This window comes from Hemitrygon akajei, chromosome 20 (assembly GCF_048418815.1).
Source record: "Hemitrygon akajei chromosome 20, sHemAka1.3, whole genome shotgun sequence".
Lineage (NCBI taxonomy): Eukaryota > Metazoa > Chordata > Chondrichthyes > Myliobatiformes > Dasyatidae > Hemitrygon > Hemitrygon akajei.
Window position 1 is genome coordinate 22,273,134 of NC_133143.1, and position 20,156 is coordinate 22,293,289.

At 39.4% G+C, this 20,156-nt stretch overlaps 1 protein-coding gene across 5 annotated transcripts in view; it reads right to left on the bottom strand.

The window, feature by feature from the left end:
- kif13a (kinesin family member 13A) overlaps positions 1-20,156 on the bottom strand; it is a 235,687-nt gene that overhangs the window by 146,893 nt on the left and 68,638 nt on the right. For all 5 annotated transcript variants that reach the window (XR_012095681.1, XM_073024008.1, XM_073024006.1 and 2 more), the window contains exons 3-4: positions 14,389-14,401; positions 12,930-12,990 (exon numbers count right to left, since the gene is read on the bottom strand). Coding sequence is in view for 4 of the 5 variants with exons in the window: in XM_073024008.1 (XP_072880109.1) it covers positions 12,930-12,990; positions 14,389-14,401 (74 nt within the window). In the remaining variant the exon portion in view is untranslated. The remainder of the gene's footprint in view (positions 1-12,929; positions 12,991-14,388; positions 14,402-20,156) is intronic.

Here is a 20,156-nt window from a genome sequence, read left to right on the forward strand (position 1 = left end):
TACAGGAGTGTGAAAAACCACACTCAATGTTTTAAGAACAGCTTCTTACTGAATGGATCATGAACCCATAGCACTACCACAATATTCATCTTTTGCACTTTTTTTGAAATGAATAGAATTTATGTCTTGCACTGTACTGCAGCCACAAAACAAATTCCACACATATGTTAGTAATAGACTCTATTTCTGATTCAATTTTTTTAAAGTTCTAAGCATCACCAACAGTCTATTTAACTAATTTGCTGTCCATTTTGATGCATTTTAGGCACCAACTTAGAATTAAATCTTATTTATCTGATATTTATGCATCCAGTTTTCCCGAGCACCTGAGAAAATATCTTAAATATATAAAGCAAGTTCTTTATTTTCAATAACATAAATTAAATACTGAAAACCTGGATGGATGCAGAAACATATATATTGTGATTTCATTATACCTTTGTGCTATTCTTGGGATTCAATTCTGCTCATCTTTTTGTGAATTAAACTATTTTTGAATTATTTCCTATCTACCAATGGAGAAATTTAATTCATCCAATGGATCAAACGTTTTGAAAAATGTTGCATCATTGTAATTCTATGAGATGCTTCATGTACTAAAAAGGGAAAATTCAAGATTTCCAGTCAAAATTTTCTATCCAAGGCACAATTTTAATGTGGCTTGCGAATGGAAACAGATTGACATTGAAATACCACAAAAATGTTGGAGTATATCATGGTCTCTTGTCGTAATTTAAGATGTCATCTGATGCAGTTGTTGAAATATTTTGTGTGTGCAAAGGCAAGCAGATGGCAAGTGAGTGTAATGGGAAGCAAAAAAGAACTAGCAGACTTGGTGCCAAAAATCCAGTAGGGAAAAAAATCTGAGATGAACTAGGTGAGTGAATGGAAATTGGCAAGAATGTTCCTGTTACAAGTAAGGTTAATTACCAATGAAAAGACAGAGAACGCTATGAATTTTAAACAAACCTATTATTCAAGTGGAAAGTGATAATGGTAGGGGAGCTGGAGGAAAATGGTTTATGGATAATTGCTTGAAAGAAATTGAAACTGGATGAAAAATGCCTTGAAATGTTGACCACTGAAATTGCTTTTCTGCTCAGACTGTAATCCAGTTACACTTCTTCATTCAGATGTTATGCATGACAGAAGAAAGGCATGCCAGCCAATATAATAGTCAAGAAGACAGAAGCCTAAACCTCTTTGATCTTCAACCTTGACTCAAAAACCTGTTGTTGAATTTGATGAAATACTTTCAGACTGCCCAGAACATGTGGAATAATCTGCACTGCCCTTTGGGTTTTTAGGATCAAGTGATTAAGTATTAAAGTTGTAACCTCGGCTACGTCAAATTGTACTTAATGGCATTAACCTGAAAAAATGCATTTTATTTGGTGTCAGGTAAAATAAGTGAGCAAAGACATTTTTAGTTCATTCACCTGTTGAACAATAGGCTGATAAACAGAATCAACCCTTTTGAAGGTTTAGCACTTCATTTGATGGTGAGTACAGTAATTCAATTTATTTTTGTTGTATTACATATTTTTGCTGTTTAGCCTTAAATATAGAACTGCACTGTAAAACACAGTATTATTTTGAAGTGTATTGAGATAACATACATTGGGTAACTTACTTAATTGTTTAAACATAAAGTACTCTGTGTCATGCATGGTATTTTTTGAGCATTTCTCCTGCATTCAGCATATTCCTACTACTAGCACACCCTATTCCCCATGGATGCTGAATGGCTGAGAATATACTGTACCTCACATCCCTGTGCAAAGTTGCCTTCTAAACATTCTTTCCTCAACAGAACAATATACATATGGCAAGGCCCTTAAAGGAAGCCTCAAAATTCAGTGTCAAGTTCCAGAACGCTGACCATAATGCCATTTATTCAATGACCTTCCCTCCATCACTCGGCCAGCAGGAAGAATATTTATTGGAATTCTATTCTATTCACAACTCAGTAGTCTGGATGCAGCAAAACTTCGACAACCATCAATTTGATCAGTAGCAAGTAACATCAGCACAGTTAGCTGGTGAGGATTCTGATAATACAGGGTTAAGAGGAGATACGAGAATGGTTAGTGGAGCATCAATCCCCTTAAAAATACGTAGTCAAATCTGATACTTCCATGGTTTTCGGGATGAAAGTAGATAAAGAGGTGATTTTTGCTTCAGAATTAACCACTCAGATGAGAGTGGTACAGCAGCAAAGGCAGCATCAGTGGTAACTCAGTGTAACCACAGTAATTTAACTCTCATGCTTCCAAATTCAAAGTCACTTTAAAATCTGGCCATGTGACCCCTCAAGCCCACTCCACCATTTAAAAAGATCACTGCCATAATCAATCTCAGCTCTGCACTCCCATCAAATGTGACAGTGGGAAAGTGTGTATGGAACCAGATGAAATAGCAGAGGTACTTAGTGAATACTTTGCTTCAGTATTCACTATGGAAAACAATCTTGGTGATTGTAGTGATGACTTGCAACAGACTGAAAAGCTTGAGCATATTAAGAAAGAGGATGTGCTAGAGCTTTTGGAAAGCATCAAGTTGGATAAGTTGCCAGGACTGGATGAAATGTACCCCAGGCTACTGTGGGAGGTGAGGGAGGAGATTGCTGAGCCTCTGGCGATGATCTTTGCATCATCCATGGGGACAGGAGAGATTCCTGAGGATTGGAGGGTTGTGGATGGTGTTCCTTTATTCAAGAAAGGGAGTAGAGATAGCCCAGGAAACTATAGACCAGTGAGTCTTACCTCAGTGGTTGGTAAGTTAATGGAGAAGATCCTGAGAGGCAGGATTTATGAACATTTGGAGAGATATAATATGATTAAGAATAATCAGCATAGCTTTGTCAAGGGAAGGTCCTGCCTTACAAGCTTGATTGAATTTTTTGAGGATGTGACTAAACACATTGATGAAGGAAGAGCAGTAGATGTAGTGTATATGGATTTCAGCAAGGCATTTTATAAGGTACCCCGTGCAAGGCTTATTGAGAAGAAAGGAGGCATGGGATCCAAGGGGACATTGCTTTGTGGTCTGGAACTGGCTTGCCCACAGAAGGGAAAGAGTGGTTGTAGATGGGTCATATTCTGCATGGAGGACGGTCACCAGTGGAGTGTCTCAGGGATCTGTCCTGAGACCCTTACTCTTTGTGATTTTTATAAATGACCTGGATGAGGAAGTAGGGGGATGCATTAGTAAGTTTGCTGATGACGCAAAGGTTGGAGGTGTTGTGGATAGTGTGGAGGGCTGTCAGAGGTTACAACGGGACATTGATAGGATGCAAAACTGGGCTGAGAAGTGGCAGATGAAGTTCAACCCAGGTAAGTGTGAAGTGGTTCATTTTGGTAGGTCAAATATGATGGCTGAATATAGTATTAATGGTAAGACTCTTGGCAATGTGGAGGATCAGAGGGATCTTGGCATCCGAGTCCATAGGACACTCAAAGCAGCTTCACAGGTTGAATCTGTGGTTAAGAAGGCATACGGCGTATTGGCCTTCATCAATCGTGGAATTGAATTTAGGAGCCAAGTGGCAATGTTGCAGCTATGTAGGACCCTAGTCAGACCCCACTTAGAGTACTGTGCTCAGTTCTGGTCGCCTCATTACAGAAAGGATGTGGATGCCATAGAAAGGGTACAGAGGAGATTTACAAGGACGTTGCCTGGATTGGGGAGCATGCCTTATGAGAATAGGTTGAGTGAACGCGGCCTTTTCTCCTTGGAGTGACGGAGGATGAGAGGTGACCTGATAGAGTTTATAAGATGATGAGAGGCATTGATCGTGTGGATAGTCAGAGGCCTTTTCCCAGGGCTGAAATGGTTGCCACAAGAGGGCACAGGTTTAAGGTGCTGGGGAGTAGGTACAGAGGAGATGTCAGGGGTAAGTTTTTTACTCAGAGAGTGGTGAGTGTGTGGAATGGGCTGTCAGCAACGGTGGTGGAGGCGGATACGATAGGGTCTTTTAAGAGACTTTTGGATAGGTACATGGAGCTCAGAAAAAAATTACTAGGTAAGCCTAGTAATTTCTAAGGTAGGGACATGTTTGGCACAACTTTGTGGGCCGAAGGGCCTGTATTGTGCTGTAGATTTTCTTTGTTTCCATGTTTCTAAAATTCCCACCTCCAACACCTTTCACTCTATCACCCCCCCCCCCCCCAGGAATAAAGTTCAAAAGACTGACTTCTCGGAAGGGTGTAGCTTTAAAATTGCAAAACCCTAACTTTTGAACAATGAATCCTATTTTTCATTTTCTCCCTATCTCAAACATTATCTCAACCTACCCTAGGAAGACCTCTCAGGATGTTAACTGTTTTAATCACATCCCCTTTCAGTCTTCTAAACTACATGGACAGAAGATTGGCCCACCAAATCTTTCCTCATTTTGTATAATATATTTTTGAAAAATCAATTAGTTTTGTAACTGTATTTTTTTTTAAATAATGGAAACCTTAAATATTGCTGGGTTTCTGTACACATTATGTCATACTCCTAAAAAATAAATGGAAAAGTAAAGAGTACCATTAATGTAATGTCATGTGTTCCCTTAAAACTTCTTTCCTCATGATTTTCCAGAGTAATTCATGACATGAGAATAGCAATACACAACCAAATTAGCAATGACCAACTTTAAACATACAGATTAATTTATTATCCTAAAAAATTTCATGTGATCTAGCTAAATACCAGAGCTCTTTGTTGTCATGGTGATCTCCCAGAAACAAAGTTGTTTAGCACTCTGTTCTCCCCTTACCACCCCACCCCCTCTTGCCCCAATCTATCACATTCCCCTACAGGCCAGTCAGAGCTTTGTTTGAATGGCATAAACATCTAATTAATGCTCTGCTGCTCCATTTCCACTGCTGAATAGATTAATTTCACCAAATGCAAGTCAATCTGCATCATCCAGTGGTTACATTTTCTAAATGATCTGCTGTTCCGCTCAGGAAGAAACACATCAGCTCAGCAAATCCCTAATTAACAATCGCAGCACGTTTCTTTTTAAGTGGAAGCTGAGCAGCATCAACAAAAAAAAAGTGTTGAAAAGACCCAGCCTCTAAACACATTCTAAACTATACTTTAATCTCTGTAAGAGCCATCACATATTTCAACTTCTTCTTCCAAACACCTAACATAACTTCGGTAAATTATGCAGGGAAAATGCAGTGAAGGCATTGCTTCATCTATAATTCCTGAGCTAGAGCCAAGACGGCAAAATCTGGCATCCTCAAAAGGCAACACAGGACAGAACAAATTCCTTAAAAGATCGCAACAATCGGGATTCATATTTTTTTTAAATTAAATGTTCAGTTATATTTAAAATGCATCACATTGAAATAAATATAGTACTTGCAATGGAAAGTCATCTTTTCCATAAGTAACTGGCACAAGGCAGAAATATTTTGTGACATCATTCTAACATTGAATTTAAAAAAAGATTACAACAAAGGAACAAGAGTATTTATGGGGATAGGAGCTCTCCCAATAATGCTGTTCATAAGCATTCAAGATCACAATCGGTTATTGTGATAAAAAGTAAAATCTACCCTAATTCTTTCCAACCATGCCAACTGGCTACTCTCAAAAATTAAAGGGGCATTGAGGAAATAACTAGAAATGATCCCTCAGTTTAGGGGTGCACAGTAAAACACCAGTATCAAGCACAACCCAAAAACAAATGTCTGAAATCTTATTTGTTGGATGTGTTGCGCTTGTGATGGCAGGCCAGATCCACTTTGCAGTATATCACTGAAGCAGAATTCAACATCTGTACAAGAGATTGTCAATGAATTACAGGAGAAGGTGCAAAACCCATCAGAGACCAGTGATCTCATTACCATTACAATCCATTTACTGAAAATGAGTGGCAATATTCCACAAAGTGTAACAAAATAGACTGACTGCCATCCAAGACCCAAGGTCTTATGCCCTTGATTGATGCATGACCATTTGTAATAGCACCAATATCTGAAATCCAGCACTCGAAATACTGATGGTCAAGACCAGAAGACATAGAAGCAGAATTTGGCCCATCGAGTCTGTTCCGCTATTTCATCACGACCAATCCATTTCACTCTCAACCCCATTTTCCTGCCTTCTCCCCATAACCGTTCACACCCTGGCTAATCAAGAACCTATCAACCTCCGCCTTAAATACACACAATGATCTGGCCTCCACAGCTGCAAATTCCACAGATTCACCACCCTCTGGCTACAGAAATGCCTCAACATCTCCGTTCTAAATGGAAGTCCCTCTATTCTGAGACTCTGCCCTCTGGTCCTAGACTCCCTCACCACAGGAAACATCCCCTCGACATCCATTCTATCTAGGTCTTTCAACATTCAATAGATTTGAATGAGATCTCCCATCATTCTTCTAAATCCCAGCAAGGAAAGGCCCAGAGCCATCAATCGTTCCTCATACAACAAGCCTTTCATTCCTGGAATCACTCTCTAGAACCTCCACTGAACCCTCTCCAAAGTCAGCACATTTTTCTTAAGTAACGGGCACATAACTGCTCACAGTACTCCAAATAAGTCCTCAACAGTGCCTTATAAAGACTCAACATTACATCCTTGCTTTTATATTCTAGTTCTCTCAAAATGGATATCAACACTGTATCTGCCTTCCTCACCAACGATTCAACACTCAAATTAATCTTGAGGGAATCCTGCACAAGGAATCCAAAGTCTCTGTGCACCTCAGATTTTTGAATGCTCTCTCCGTTTAGAAAATCGCCTATACTTTTATTCCTTCTTCCAAAGACCCCAGCAGTGTAGCAATAAATGTAATTAAGTGTCATATAGTGACTTGCAAAAGCAGTCTGTTTAAATCAAAACCTGCAAAAAGACTAAGATGTCTCTATTACCCAATAATAGTAGCCTGCTTTTTAACCAATGAACATTGACCATTACATCTTAATGTTGTAATGTTAGCACACCCATTAAGACTCGAAGACCAAAATCATTTTACATAACATGTAAAATTAACGGTTTGGCCTTAATACTACATTTGTTTGCTGGCAGCTTGCAGTAGGCATAGACATCAAACTAGAATGTTACCTTTACAATAGCCTGCATCCATTGCATAATCAGCGGAAATTCAGCCATTCAGATCAACCTCAAGAAATGCATGGGAATTGGAATACCTGGTGCAGCTAATAGAACTGCAGTCTCACATCTCTTGACCACTGTGGTCTACATCTAATGGAGCATGCATGTTCTCCGTCGGGGTTACCTCCTGGTGCTCCATGTATCCTCCAACATTCCCAGGCCACCGCAAATTGCCCCTAGTGTGCAGCTAACTGTTAGATTCAGGGAGGAGTTGATGGAAATGTGGGGAGAATAAATAGCGCTTGTTTGACAGTTGATACAGACTCCTGGGGGCAAAGTGCCTGTTTCCATGTTATATGACTGTATCAAAAGTGAACATTCATTTGTTCTGTGCACTAACAGCCACTTACCATAACTATAGCTAATTTCTCAATCTCAAATTGGAGTGAACACATTTTGTCTTGGAACAAAGTTACAAATTGGTGCCATGTAACTCTGGAGATAGAAGAGATGGCAGATGCTGGAAAAAAGGAGCAATAAACCAATGTTGTTCTGCTGTTTAAGAAAGGCTCTGAAAATAAACTAGGAAATTATAGACTGGTGAGCCTGATATCATTAGTGGGAAAGTTATTTGAAGGTATTCTAGGGGAATGGATATATGTATTTGGACAGACATGGCTGGATTAAGGATAGTCAGCATGGCTTCATGCATGGTAGGTCATGCCTAACTTGTTTTACCGAGTTTTTCAAGGAAGTCACCAGGAAAATTGATGAAGGCAAGGCAGTGGATGTTGTCTACGTGGACTTCAGCAAGGCATTTGGCAAGGTACCACATGGGCTGTTGGTCAAGAAGGTTCAGTGACTTGGCATTCAGAATAAGTTAGTAAATTAGATTAAACATTAGCTTTGTGAGAGAAACCAGAGAATGGAAGTAGATAGTTGCCTCTCTCACTGGAGGCCTTTGACTACTGGGATCCTGCAAGGATCGGTGCTGGGTCCCTTGTTGTTTGCCATCTATATCAATGATCTGAATGACAGTGTGGATAACTGGGTCAGCAAGTTTGTGGATGACACCAAGATTGGGGTGTACTGGACGTGCGGAAGACTATCATAGCTTGCAATGGGATCTGAACAAGCTGGAAAAAATGGGCTGAAAAATGGCAGATGGAATTTAATAAAGAAAAGTGTGAGGTGTTGCACTTTGGGAGGACCAACCAGGGTAGGTCTTACACAGTGAACGGTAAGGCACTGAGGAGCACGGTAAAGCAAAGGTATCTATCTGGGAATACAGGGCCATAATTCATTAAAAGTGGCGTCACAGGTAGATAGAGTGGTAAAGAAAACCTTTGGCAGATGGGCCTTCGTAGATCAAAGTACTGAGGACAGTTGGGATGTTATGCTGAAGTTGTATGAAACATTGATCAGGCCTAATTTGGAGTATTCTGTGCACTTTTGGTCACCTACAGGAAAGAGGTAAATACGGTTGAAAGAGTACAGAGAAAATTTACAAGGATGAGATTGAATAGATTAGGACCTTATTCCTTAGAACGTAGAAGATTAGTATGGGAGTTCCATCTAGAAAACTGCCATATGCAAATGAGTATTTGCAAGGATAAATGCCAGCAGCTTCAATTGTAAATGCCAGAAAAATGTAGCAAATCTGACTCGCTGACAATCCATAAGTAGGGTTATAAGACAATTTGCATCATGAATTTTAAATGTAGGACACTGTGCTGCACATTCCTGCCCATTTTGGTGTGATTTTGGTTTCACAACCAAAATGAGACTAACTCACATGACTGAGACATCATTCCAGAAGGTAGAGGTGAAAATTGCATTACATCTTTACTTTGACTTTTAGAAAGGCAAGATGTAGTTTTTAAATTTGCAAATAATGTAATTCAATATTTATATAAATAATTCAAAAATACATAAATTGTAAGCCTGTTAATTTCTATGTTGGCACACAAATGACTGACAAATGTGAATTAACACCACACAACTCTTGGTTTGAAATAAATATTCTCTCCCCCTTCACAGCTTATTTATACTTTTGCATTAAGTGAGCTAATTTATACACAATGTAATTTTGATAATGGCTTTATAAATATTATTTCTGAACACTCACTTTTCTATTAGGGTTTGCATTTTAGTAACCACAAATGTGGATTGAAAGGTTACAAACACCGTAAACATATATACTGTAATACTTCACCATGTTCTCATTTCATGGTTCTTTGATCACACATGTATAACCATTTCTGAGATAGCAATGAAAGAAAATGGTACTGAAAAATCCCATTGAACAGAACTAACTTTTCCTATTTTGCTTGACCACTTGTGCAAACTCTGTGCATGATACATGTGACTATCTGCACAGCTGAGCCACATAATGATCCTAGACTGGTTACAAAGAGGTAGGAAAAGGTTACGGCTCTCCCAAGAAATTGCTTTGATGGAGAGGAAGAGATCATTTAGTGCTGGAAGGCTGGCCTCAACTTTCCACACATTGTAAGTCTGAACCTCACGTAACATATCAAGTTGATCTTTGCCTGACTGCCTGCCATTTTCATCTTTGCATAACTCTAAACTGGTCTCTTGATTCCATGTTATTCTTTTCCCTATGTCAATTGTTGGAAGAAAGGTCTGAACTTTCCATACATCAGGAGTCTGAAGCTGTCTTTTACCTGCACCACTGGTTTCGTATCTTCCTCTACCTCAGCTTCATTAACGTTTGGCTTTCAAGAGAATGATGGCTTTCTATGACTCAAAATCAAAAAGATATAGAAGACAATCCGTCATAGCTAGATCCCAAGCTCAAGAAGAAGAAAATTAACTCCAAATTAGTAGCTTCAGATACCCAATGTCATCTAATTGATAAAGCAAAATTCTATGGATGATTGAAAATTTGAATTGAAAATACTCAGCAGCTCATGCACCAGCAGAGTGAAATAGATTCACATTTAAGGATAATGACTTTGGGGAACTGGATCAGCCTCCTCAACATTAAGATCAAGTTGGATCTGTAATAATTCCATTCTTCACATTCCTTAACTCTAGTGGAAAAAAATCTATTAATCTTAGATTTACATCGACTAATTAACCTAGCATTACGTGCTAACTTCAGGAGTCCACCTTCTGCATCAATTTTATTTCTTTAACTCTGTAAGGACTGGCTCTACAAACACAAATTCTTTATCCCCTAACAAGCAGAAATTTTTAACTATCAATTTAGAATCCAGAGGTATTTTGATAACTAAATCTAAATCCAAGTGTATACAACCCTAGTCAAGCATTTTAGTAATCTTGGTTTGCATTTGTACATCCTAATGTTTTTGTGATCTGTGTACATGGACCTGCATGCCTCTTTGGATGTCCACTGCTTGAGCTGATCAACAAGGATTCAAAGGGCCTTGACTTACATTAAAATTCATCCGATCAGTCTGGATCGGGAGCAGCATCTCCAACAAGATCACACTGAGCACAGGGGCACCCCAGGGCTGTGTGTTCAGTCCACTGCTGTTCACTCTGCTGACCCACAACTGTGCTGCAACACGTAGCTCAAACCACATCATCAAGTTCGCCAATGACACGACTGTGGTGGGTCTCATCAGCAAGAAAGACGAGTCAGCTTACAGAGAGGAGGTGCAGCGGCTAACGGACTGGTGCAGAGCCAACAACCTGTCTCTGAATGTGAACAAAACAAAAGAGATGGTTGTTGACTTCAGGAGGGCATGGAGCAACCACTCCCCGCTGAACATCGACGGCTCCTCGATAGAGATCATTAAGAGCACCAGATTTCTTGGTGTTCACCTGGTGGAGAATCTCACCTGGTCCCTCAACAGCAACTCCATAGCTAAGAATGCCCAGCAGCGTCTCTACTTTCTGCAAAGGCTGAGGGAAGTCCATCTCCCACCCCCCATCCTCATCACATTCTACAGGGGTTGTATTGAGAGCACCCTGAGCAGCTGCATCACTGCCTGGTTTGGAAATTGCACCATCTTGGATCGCAAGATCCTGCAGCAGATAGTGAGGTCAGCTGAGAAGATCATTGGGGTCTCTCTTCCCGCCATCACGGACATTTACACTACACGCTGCATCCACAAAGGAAACAGCATTATGAAGGACCCCACGCACCCCTCATACAAACTCTTCTCCCTCCTGCCATCTGGGAAAAGGCACCGAAGCATTCGGAGTCTCACAGCCAGACTATGTAACAGTTTCTTCTCCCAAGCTATCAGACTCCTCAATTCCCAGAGCCTGGACTGACACCTTGCCCTATTGTCCTGTTTATTATTTATTGTAATGCCTGCACTGTTTTGTGCACTTTATGCAGTCCTGGGTAGGTCTGTAGTCTAGTGTAGCTTTCTCTGTGTTGTATTTTTATTACGTAGTTCAGTCTAGTTTTTGTACTGTGTCATGTAACACCATGGTCCTGAAAAACATTGTCTCATTTTTACTATGTACTGTACCAGCAGTTATGGTCGAAATGACAATAAAAGTGACTTGACTTGATCTACCACTTTTACCCATTCACTCAATTTATTGCGTGCTTTTTTCAAATTCTGTGCTGCTGTCCTCATTGCTTACAATGCCAGCTATCATTGTCGTTAACAAACATGGATACTTAGTTTGGCTTCTCATCATTTATGTACAGAGGAAGTATATAGCTGCAAGATTACATGGAAGCCTGCCAATGTGAATACATGGTCACTCATTCAACAATGTTTCCTGCCACTCCAGTTTATCAAGTAGGTACACCCTTCAAGACACAATATTAAATAGGTTATCAATGAGTTAAAAAGACTCCCAGAAATGTGACATGTCATGAGCCTGAAGTATCTATTGTTTCCTTCTTCATAGATACTGCCTGATCAGCTGAATATTTTAAGAATTCTCTGTTTCAACTTCAGAATTCCAGCAACTGCAACTATTAGCATTAAAAAATATGCAGCTGTTCACTAATTCCATTATGTTTCAAAGATATTAACATGTTGTCCAGCATAACCAACCTTCTCACAGAGCTAATTTGAAGCCGACCTGAGACATTCATTCTACCACACAAATGCTGCCTGATATTTTAAAGAATTTCCAGCATATGGTTTACTTCTTTCAGCCATCCCCATGAGTCCTGGAAAATACAGATGTGGGTGTTGCATGAAGACAACACTTTACAGAGCTGGGATAACAACTGTGCTTCAATCATCATGGGTTCTACTGTTACGTTAATGATGAGGAAATAGATCTTCAGTTGTCAGGAATTTAAAGCTTGATTTGAAAAAGTAATTAGTGTACAAAACCAAGTAGCAGATTGTGAGACTTGTACAGCACAGAAATGGGCCCTCAGGCCCAACAAGTCAAATTACAAACACTGAAAAAAATCCCATTTTATTCTCCCCACATTACCCTCGACTTCCCCGAATTATTCCATTCATCTACCCCACGTTATCCTTGACTTCTTGAAATTCCACCAACCTGTCTACCCTCCCCCCAGTATCCTTAACTTCTCCAAATTCCACCACCCATCTACACATCTGTGGTAGCCAATCAACCTGCAAGTCTTTGGGTTATGGAAGGAGATGGAGCAACTGGAGGAACATATGCAGCCACAGGGAGAATTTACAGACTCTAAGTTGCATCACAGACCAGGATTGAACCCAAATCGCTGGAGCTGTCAGGCAGCAGCTTCTACCAGCCATGTCACTGTCATTGCAGAGTGATATCTTTCCCCACAGTAGTTTCAAGATATCAAATATAAGAAAAGGTAACCTCTTCAAAAATTGGGCAAGAAATCACTTGAGCATCATGCTGAAACTCATGTAGACAAGAATACTGGGTTGTAATCCCCACAGAGACAGGCTTACCTGCATACTTTGCTTTGTTGTTTTCATCCATGGACCAGAAGCAATGGTCAAAAGCAAAGACCTAGATAAAACAAATATCAGAATCAACTTTTACATATGTATTACTCGAGAAACATATCATTGAATATTATAGCCTTTGATGATTTTCCACTCCTTCCTCTGGAAAAGGTAAAAACTCAACACTGCCATAAACATCATGAACCAGGAGAGGAAATTAGTTTGCATGAAAAATACAAAAGGTCTCTCCAACAAATTTTATTCAGGCACTTAATTTAGAAAAAACAATATGCCATTTGCTAGCCAGAGCATAATAACACTTTGTACAATAAATTATTGGATTAAGTATGCAAGATTATATGAAAGAAAACTGAAGAGTTTGTACACTTCATAGCCACCAAATGCAGTGAAACTAGCATGGCACAAGCCTGCTACTAATAGTGGGCCTGAGTATTTTGATATGTGAACATAGTGCCAAATTGAAATACACATGGAAATAACTTGGAAAAAGTGTAGCTAGGGTGGCTGATGGTTGGGTTGAGTTGTTCTCCGATCCTGACAATCCATTTGCAAACATTTCAGCAGCATACGAAGAGGCAACATCAGTGTGCTGTAAATTTGTGGTGTGTTCTCCGATTGCATGGCCTTTATATACTTATCAATCGGTTAATTGGTCGTCATTACAGAAACTCAATTGTAATGTGGGGGGGGGGGGGGGGCTGGTTGCGTCGCTGATTAGTTGAGTGGCAAACTCTGTGTTGAGGTCTGGAATTTTGTCCACATTAGCTTATAAATAGGATCAAGGTCTACGAGTCTGCAGATGATGTCTCCTCGTATGGTGATAAACTTTTGCAAATGAATTGCCAAGATCAGAGTGAAATATACATCTTCAGCATGTTCTTTGAAGAGAGAACCTGTCTTACCAGGTAAGCAAGATGTCAAATACCTTGGTCCCTTAGTCTATTGGTGCTATAGGACTTAAAGTTCCCCTCACAATTAATTTCAGAACAGGACACATTATATGTGAGCTATAAGACAAACAACTAAATTATTCAATTTTGGTATGATTGGGATGGAGGGAGCAAGTTAACAACAATTTTGGTTAAATTTCATCTCTTTCTTAAATTGGGCAGTGTGACTTTTAGGCTTAAGCTTAATGAATGTAGATGAGATGTTAGCAGATGGGTAGAATCTCATGTAGTAGGAATGAAAAAGTTAGTTATTTACGAGACATACTTTAAGCAATGATTTAATTTTTTAAAGATATTATAATAGTTTTGTCTCTTGACTGCCTTGAGGTTTGTCCAATTAAATACTAATTCCATATGAGCAAATATCTGCAAACTATGCAAACAATTCTTTTAAATTTAAAAATTAGCCATACAAACATTGTCTCATTTGTGTATAATACTTTATTTCTTTTAAATTCACCATGTAGAATGCATTGAATTAGCTGACATACCTTAGGCACTTTCCTTTTACAGCAAGGTCAGTTGATCAGAGCAGAGTGAGTAGTGTTAAGAGACACATCAGGGATCCATCAAGTCATCCACAAGGATTGGGGAAAAAAAAGAGAAAACAAATTTAATTGCTAGAACATTCATCACACAAGACCACTTGACAGCCAAGCATTGTCATTTCAGACCCATTCCTTTACAGGCACCAAAGAAAGACTTTGCAGAAAACTGAAGTTTAGTTTCATTATTGAATCTGAAAAACATTCTTTGCAATCAACCAAGATGAATAATAGGCAAGATGCAACTATTTAAAGGAAAGACATTTGCAGCCAGAAGACCTGCAGATGCAACTGATCTACATCACAGATTTTGAGATACCAATGAATTAGTGATAAGTTCCATATAGTTTTGAACATAGCAATAGCTCAGTAAAGAGCAAATGCACTTAACCAGCCCATTACTAAATCATAGCTGCACTGTTATTGCACACTCAATCTCATGTATTCCTCATTGTAATAAATAGACCACATAATTCATATATGTCATTGATTGTAAAAGTTTAAATTATTATTTTATCAAAGATGTGTTTTCACATTGGTGAGACTAAGTAGTTTGGCCAGCATTATCTATTCTGAAATGATGCAGGTCGAAAGTTGTCACTGTACTGTACATGCAAAAGTAACAATAGAAGTGATGATTTATTAATATAGATCATTTACTAATCTAGGAAATTTTCTTGTAGTTGCCAAAGGAACTCAAACTAGTTCTGAGAGATGGCGCAAAATAAAATTTATGATAACTTGCATGAATTCCATCTGAAGGAGAAACACCATTCTTAAATCCATTCTATTCTAAGCTAGTATTTTTCTCAATAAAAATTGACAGTCTCCTGATTGCACGGTGCAAAAGAGGAAACATCTACCATATTGGCTGCATCACAGCAATCAAACCACATCTGGGAAAATAAACTCAAGCTTAAATTAAAGTATGACAAACGATGCATATTAAGAAACAAAGTTAAGGATGTCTTTCAGACTGAAAAAGCCTTGCAGCACAATTTCTGTGGTGTTGACAGCACAAATAACACGGTGCTGTAAGAGTAAATAATACTGTATATGCTCTGAAACAAAAATACAATGCTGTCAAGCAACATCCATGGAATGAGAAATCAGTCAATATTGTGTGTCAGTGACCCTTTCTCAGAACAGGAGGGACAGTGGACGGTATACAGTTTCCAAAGCAGGGCAGGGGAGGGGTTTGGGGGAGGGGGAGGGAGGCAAGACAAAGGACAAAACTTGGAGACAAGTTAAAAAGTGATATGGAGTATGAATGCTGACAGCTAGAAAAGGCATTTTTAAAAGAACTGCAGAAGAGGAACAAGTATGATAATGAGAAATGATGAGTAAGCAGTTTACCCAGAGTTGAAGAGCTTAATGTTCATTCTAGATTGTTGTAAAATGCCTAGACAGAAGACCTAGGCCTCACTATCTACTTGTGCAACCGGATCCTTGATTTTCTCATTTGCAGACCCCGGTTAGTTCGGACTGGCACAGCATCTTCTCCACAATCACCATCAGCACAGGTGCATGGGCTTAGCCCCTTCTCCGCTTGCTTTATACTCATCACTGTGAGGCTGTGTACAACTCTAATTCCATAATAAAGTTTGCTGATGACACCCATTGCTGGCCAAATCAAAGGGGGTGATGAAAGGAGGGAGGTTAAAAACCTGGCTGAATGGTGCCACAATAACAACTTGTCACTCAACATCAGCAAAACCGAAGAGTCGATTATTGATGACAAAGGTAGTAAACCGGAAGTCCATGAGCCAGTATCATCAGGGGATCAAAGGTGGAGAGTATCAGTAACTTTAAATTCCTCAGCATTATCATTTCAGAGGATCTGTCCTGGGTCCAGAATGCAAGTGATATTACAAAAAAGGCACAGTAGTGCCTCTGCTTTCATAGATGTTTGCAACGATATGGCATATCATCAAAAATTCTGACAAACTTCTATTGATGTGTGATGGAGAGCATACTGACTGGCTGTATCACCCCTTGGTATGGAAACAACAACACCCTTGAATGGAAAACCTGACCAAAAGTAGAGGATACAGCCCAGTCCATCACAGGGAAAGCCCTCCCCACCACTGAGCACATCTACAAGGCGCACTACCGCAGGAAAGTAGCCTCCATCATCAAGGACCCCCACTATCCAGGCCATGCTCTCTTCTCGCTGCTGTCATCAGGAATGAGGTACAGGACCCTTAGGTCCCAACCATCAGGCTCCTAAACCAGAGTGGCACCTTCACTCAACCCAACCCTAAACTAATTCTACAACATATAGACTCTCTTTCAACACATGTTCAATATTTACTTAATCCCCACAAAAAGCTGGAGGAACTCAGCAGGCCAGACAGCATCTATGGAGAAGAGTAAACAGTCAACATTTCAGGCCAAGACCTTTTATCAGGTCCAGCACTGTATGAAGGCAGTCCATTATCCATTCTTGGTGTCTGCACTGATTTTATTCATTGCATACCCTGGATGAATTCCTCTGTTGGTAAATGTTCGGAAATAATGCACAGTTTTATAATATTGTAGTACTATTGGGAGTGCTCTAATTTGTTACTCAGTTTGCTTTTTTATACTTTTTTAACTATTTTCATAAAACATCAGCTAATAGGAGCAGCTACTTATTCGGGCCAAAGTGTAGTGGTTCCAATGTATCCCAATGAACCAGAATCTACTGTATATAGCGACATGGGTGTACTTTGAAGTCCTTCTGGTTTACATTGGGCTTCACCATGGCATTGGAAGCGGCCACAGAAAGACAAAAAGGGGTAATAAACTAACTGCTGGAGGAACTTAGCAGGTCAGGCAACATCTGTGGAGGGAGAGGGATACTTGACATTTTGAGTCAGGATGCTGCATCACCGAATGCCAAATGCAGTCCAAATTGGAAAAAGTGCAAGTGATTGTTTGGACCCTTAGATGGTGAGAATAGACAAAGTTGCACATCCTCTTTTTGTACAGAAACGTGCCAAAGGATGGCGAGTAGTGAGTGGTAGTGACAGAGTGGACCCCAGAGTCATGAAGTGAGCAGCTTTTGTAAAATGTAGAAAGAGCAAAACAGAATGTGACTGGTGATGTAAACTAAGTAAAGAATTAGTACTCCTTTCTCTGGAAGCAAAATTTTGTTAGTTGAGGAAGTTAAAACCATTGTCACTGATTGCACAAGGCTAAACTATGAGCAGAAGCAGAAAAACTAAAAGGTCTGTATGAAGCTGAAAGACTTTAGTTCCTCATCTAACCCAAGATGAATTAACTTTTCATATCAATGGCTCCCATGAAACTCACTGTGTGCTCACTTTGGGATGCCCAGCACTTGCAAACGATGGTACAAAAAACTCCGGTTAGACAATACTTGGATAACTGTAAGAAGGACATGGAAACTTTTGAGAGGGTGCAGAGAAGATGCACCAGGATGCTGCCCAGATTAGAGAGTGTGTCTTATGAGGGTAGTTGAGTGAGCTAAGGAATATAGAGACCAACACAATTTGGTACCAAAAGTGTCGCAGGAGTTGCCAGTCAGCATTGAACTCAATGTAGGACTGCCTTAGAGGTGTAACAAGATGATAAAAGGCACAGATTGAGAGAATAGCCAGAGACTTCTTATCCCCCAGAATGGAAATGGCTAGTATAAGGCAGCATAATTTAAAGGTGATTGGGGGAAAGCATAGAGGGAATGTCAGAGTTAAGTTTCTGTTTACAGAGACTGGTCAGTGTGTGGAACATGTTGCCGGTGGTAGTGATAGCAGCAGATATATTCAGGACTTAAGAGACTCTTAGACAGGCACATGGATGAAAGCAGACTGGAGGGCCATATGGGAAGGAGGGTTAGATTGATTTTACAGTAGTCTAAAATGTCAGCACAAAATCATGTGCCTAAGGGCCAGTACTGTGCTGTATTGTTCTACATTCCTTGTAATCCTGCCATGCTTTGACAGACTTGCCTTCAGCCATCTTACTGGAACTCATCAAAATCAACAAAAAAACCCTACAGAAAACAAAAATAGAAAATGCAAGAACCCTCAGCAAGCCAGGAAGCATCTATGGAAAAAGAAATAGAATTAATATTTCAGGTCAAAGATCCTTCGACAGAACCATTTCTAAAAAGAGTCTTTAACCCTTCCTCTTTCTATCGATGCTGTCTGTCCCCATCTTTCTATTTTATTGCTGCAATTCCTTGCCACCTTCAAAATACAGCCAAAATGTCTCCACAGTCATCTTTTATTTTTACTTTTGGCTCAGTTCAAAATTTTCCTTACAAACACAATGGTATAAGATTATCTTCATCAAAATAGTAATGCAAGTTAATTGCATTTGCTTCTAAATGCACAAATTTTACAGATGACGAGCTGAGATCATATGAGTAGCATAATAAACAGAGGCATAAGGAAAGCCAAGTCATGCCAAACTTCTATAAATCTTCAGCTTGACCCTGTCTGAAAACTATCCAATTCTGAGCACTAGACCTTAGGATGCTGTCAGGGATCACCTGAACAGCCGATGTGACATGGTGGATATTCTAATGAAACATTTTGGTTTGGGTTGCCCAGACCAGGCTCGACACTGTTTAGAACTTCATCCAGTGTGGGACAATTGCTTAATCATTGCAGGATGAGAATAACATGGTTGTGATTGTTATATTTATAGCACTGGTGAAGTTGGATATGGAAAAACTGAAGCATTCAGACACATATCAGATTCTTTTTGACAAGCCTAAATTTCCAAAGCCTTAAGACAAGGCTCAGTGAAGATTTGGTATGCTAGAGCAGGGGTACAGGAGAACTGATACAAGGATGATAAATAAGGGTTTATTCTTCTGAACAGTAAATGCAGATTTGTCACTTCAGTTCCAAATACAAAGTTGAATGATTTTGATAGATATAGGCAAGATAGAACAATCTTGATGCAAGTTCTATTATAACAACAAATAGATACAAGAACATGGACAAATGATCTAGAAATAAGAAGTAAACTAAAGTAATATAATAAATTTTCCCTTGGGTCCCAGTGGGTCCAAGGTAGCACGGTGTTCTGGAGAGTATACAGGAATCAGCACCCACGACCCAGATGGAGAAACAGAGATTTCCAAACAAATTAGACAGCTGATTACTGGTTTTACTGTGCAACAAGGATTGACCACTCATTTTTGTTGATTTGCTTGCAACATCAGAACTCAAAATAGTGGCTAAGCTCAACCAAACATCCTGTGAAAGTTATTGCATATCAGCTGTGGCCCAGGTACGTAGCAAAAACAGAACTGCAGCAATAACTCCAAAAAAATGCAAGTGAAAAATAGTTAATAACAAAAGCACTCCTGATAAAGCAAATGGTAAAGACCAACCCATCTTAGAGCTGTATTTTTTGGATTGTCCAATATGTTGGTTTTTCTAAAATTGTCACCAATCAGGAAACAATTAATTAGAAGTGTTCCACAGGATTATTTTCCTTTGAAATTTTTTGAAAACGGGCAAGTAAAAACATGCATACACAGACTTCCTCCACAATGCACTGACAAAAAATGTAAGTTTCTTAGGAATTGTAAAGTTGTTCTAGTAAGTGAATTCACCATTAAAAGTTCGCTGCATTGCTTCAAAGTATGGAATCATGCACTTCAATGCTTGTAACTAAGGTGCAAAAAAAAAAGCTTAGACAAGCCAATGCTTAAATATTTTGCACTTAAATAACAAAATTCTGCATTCTACCTT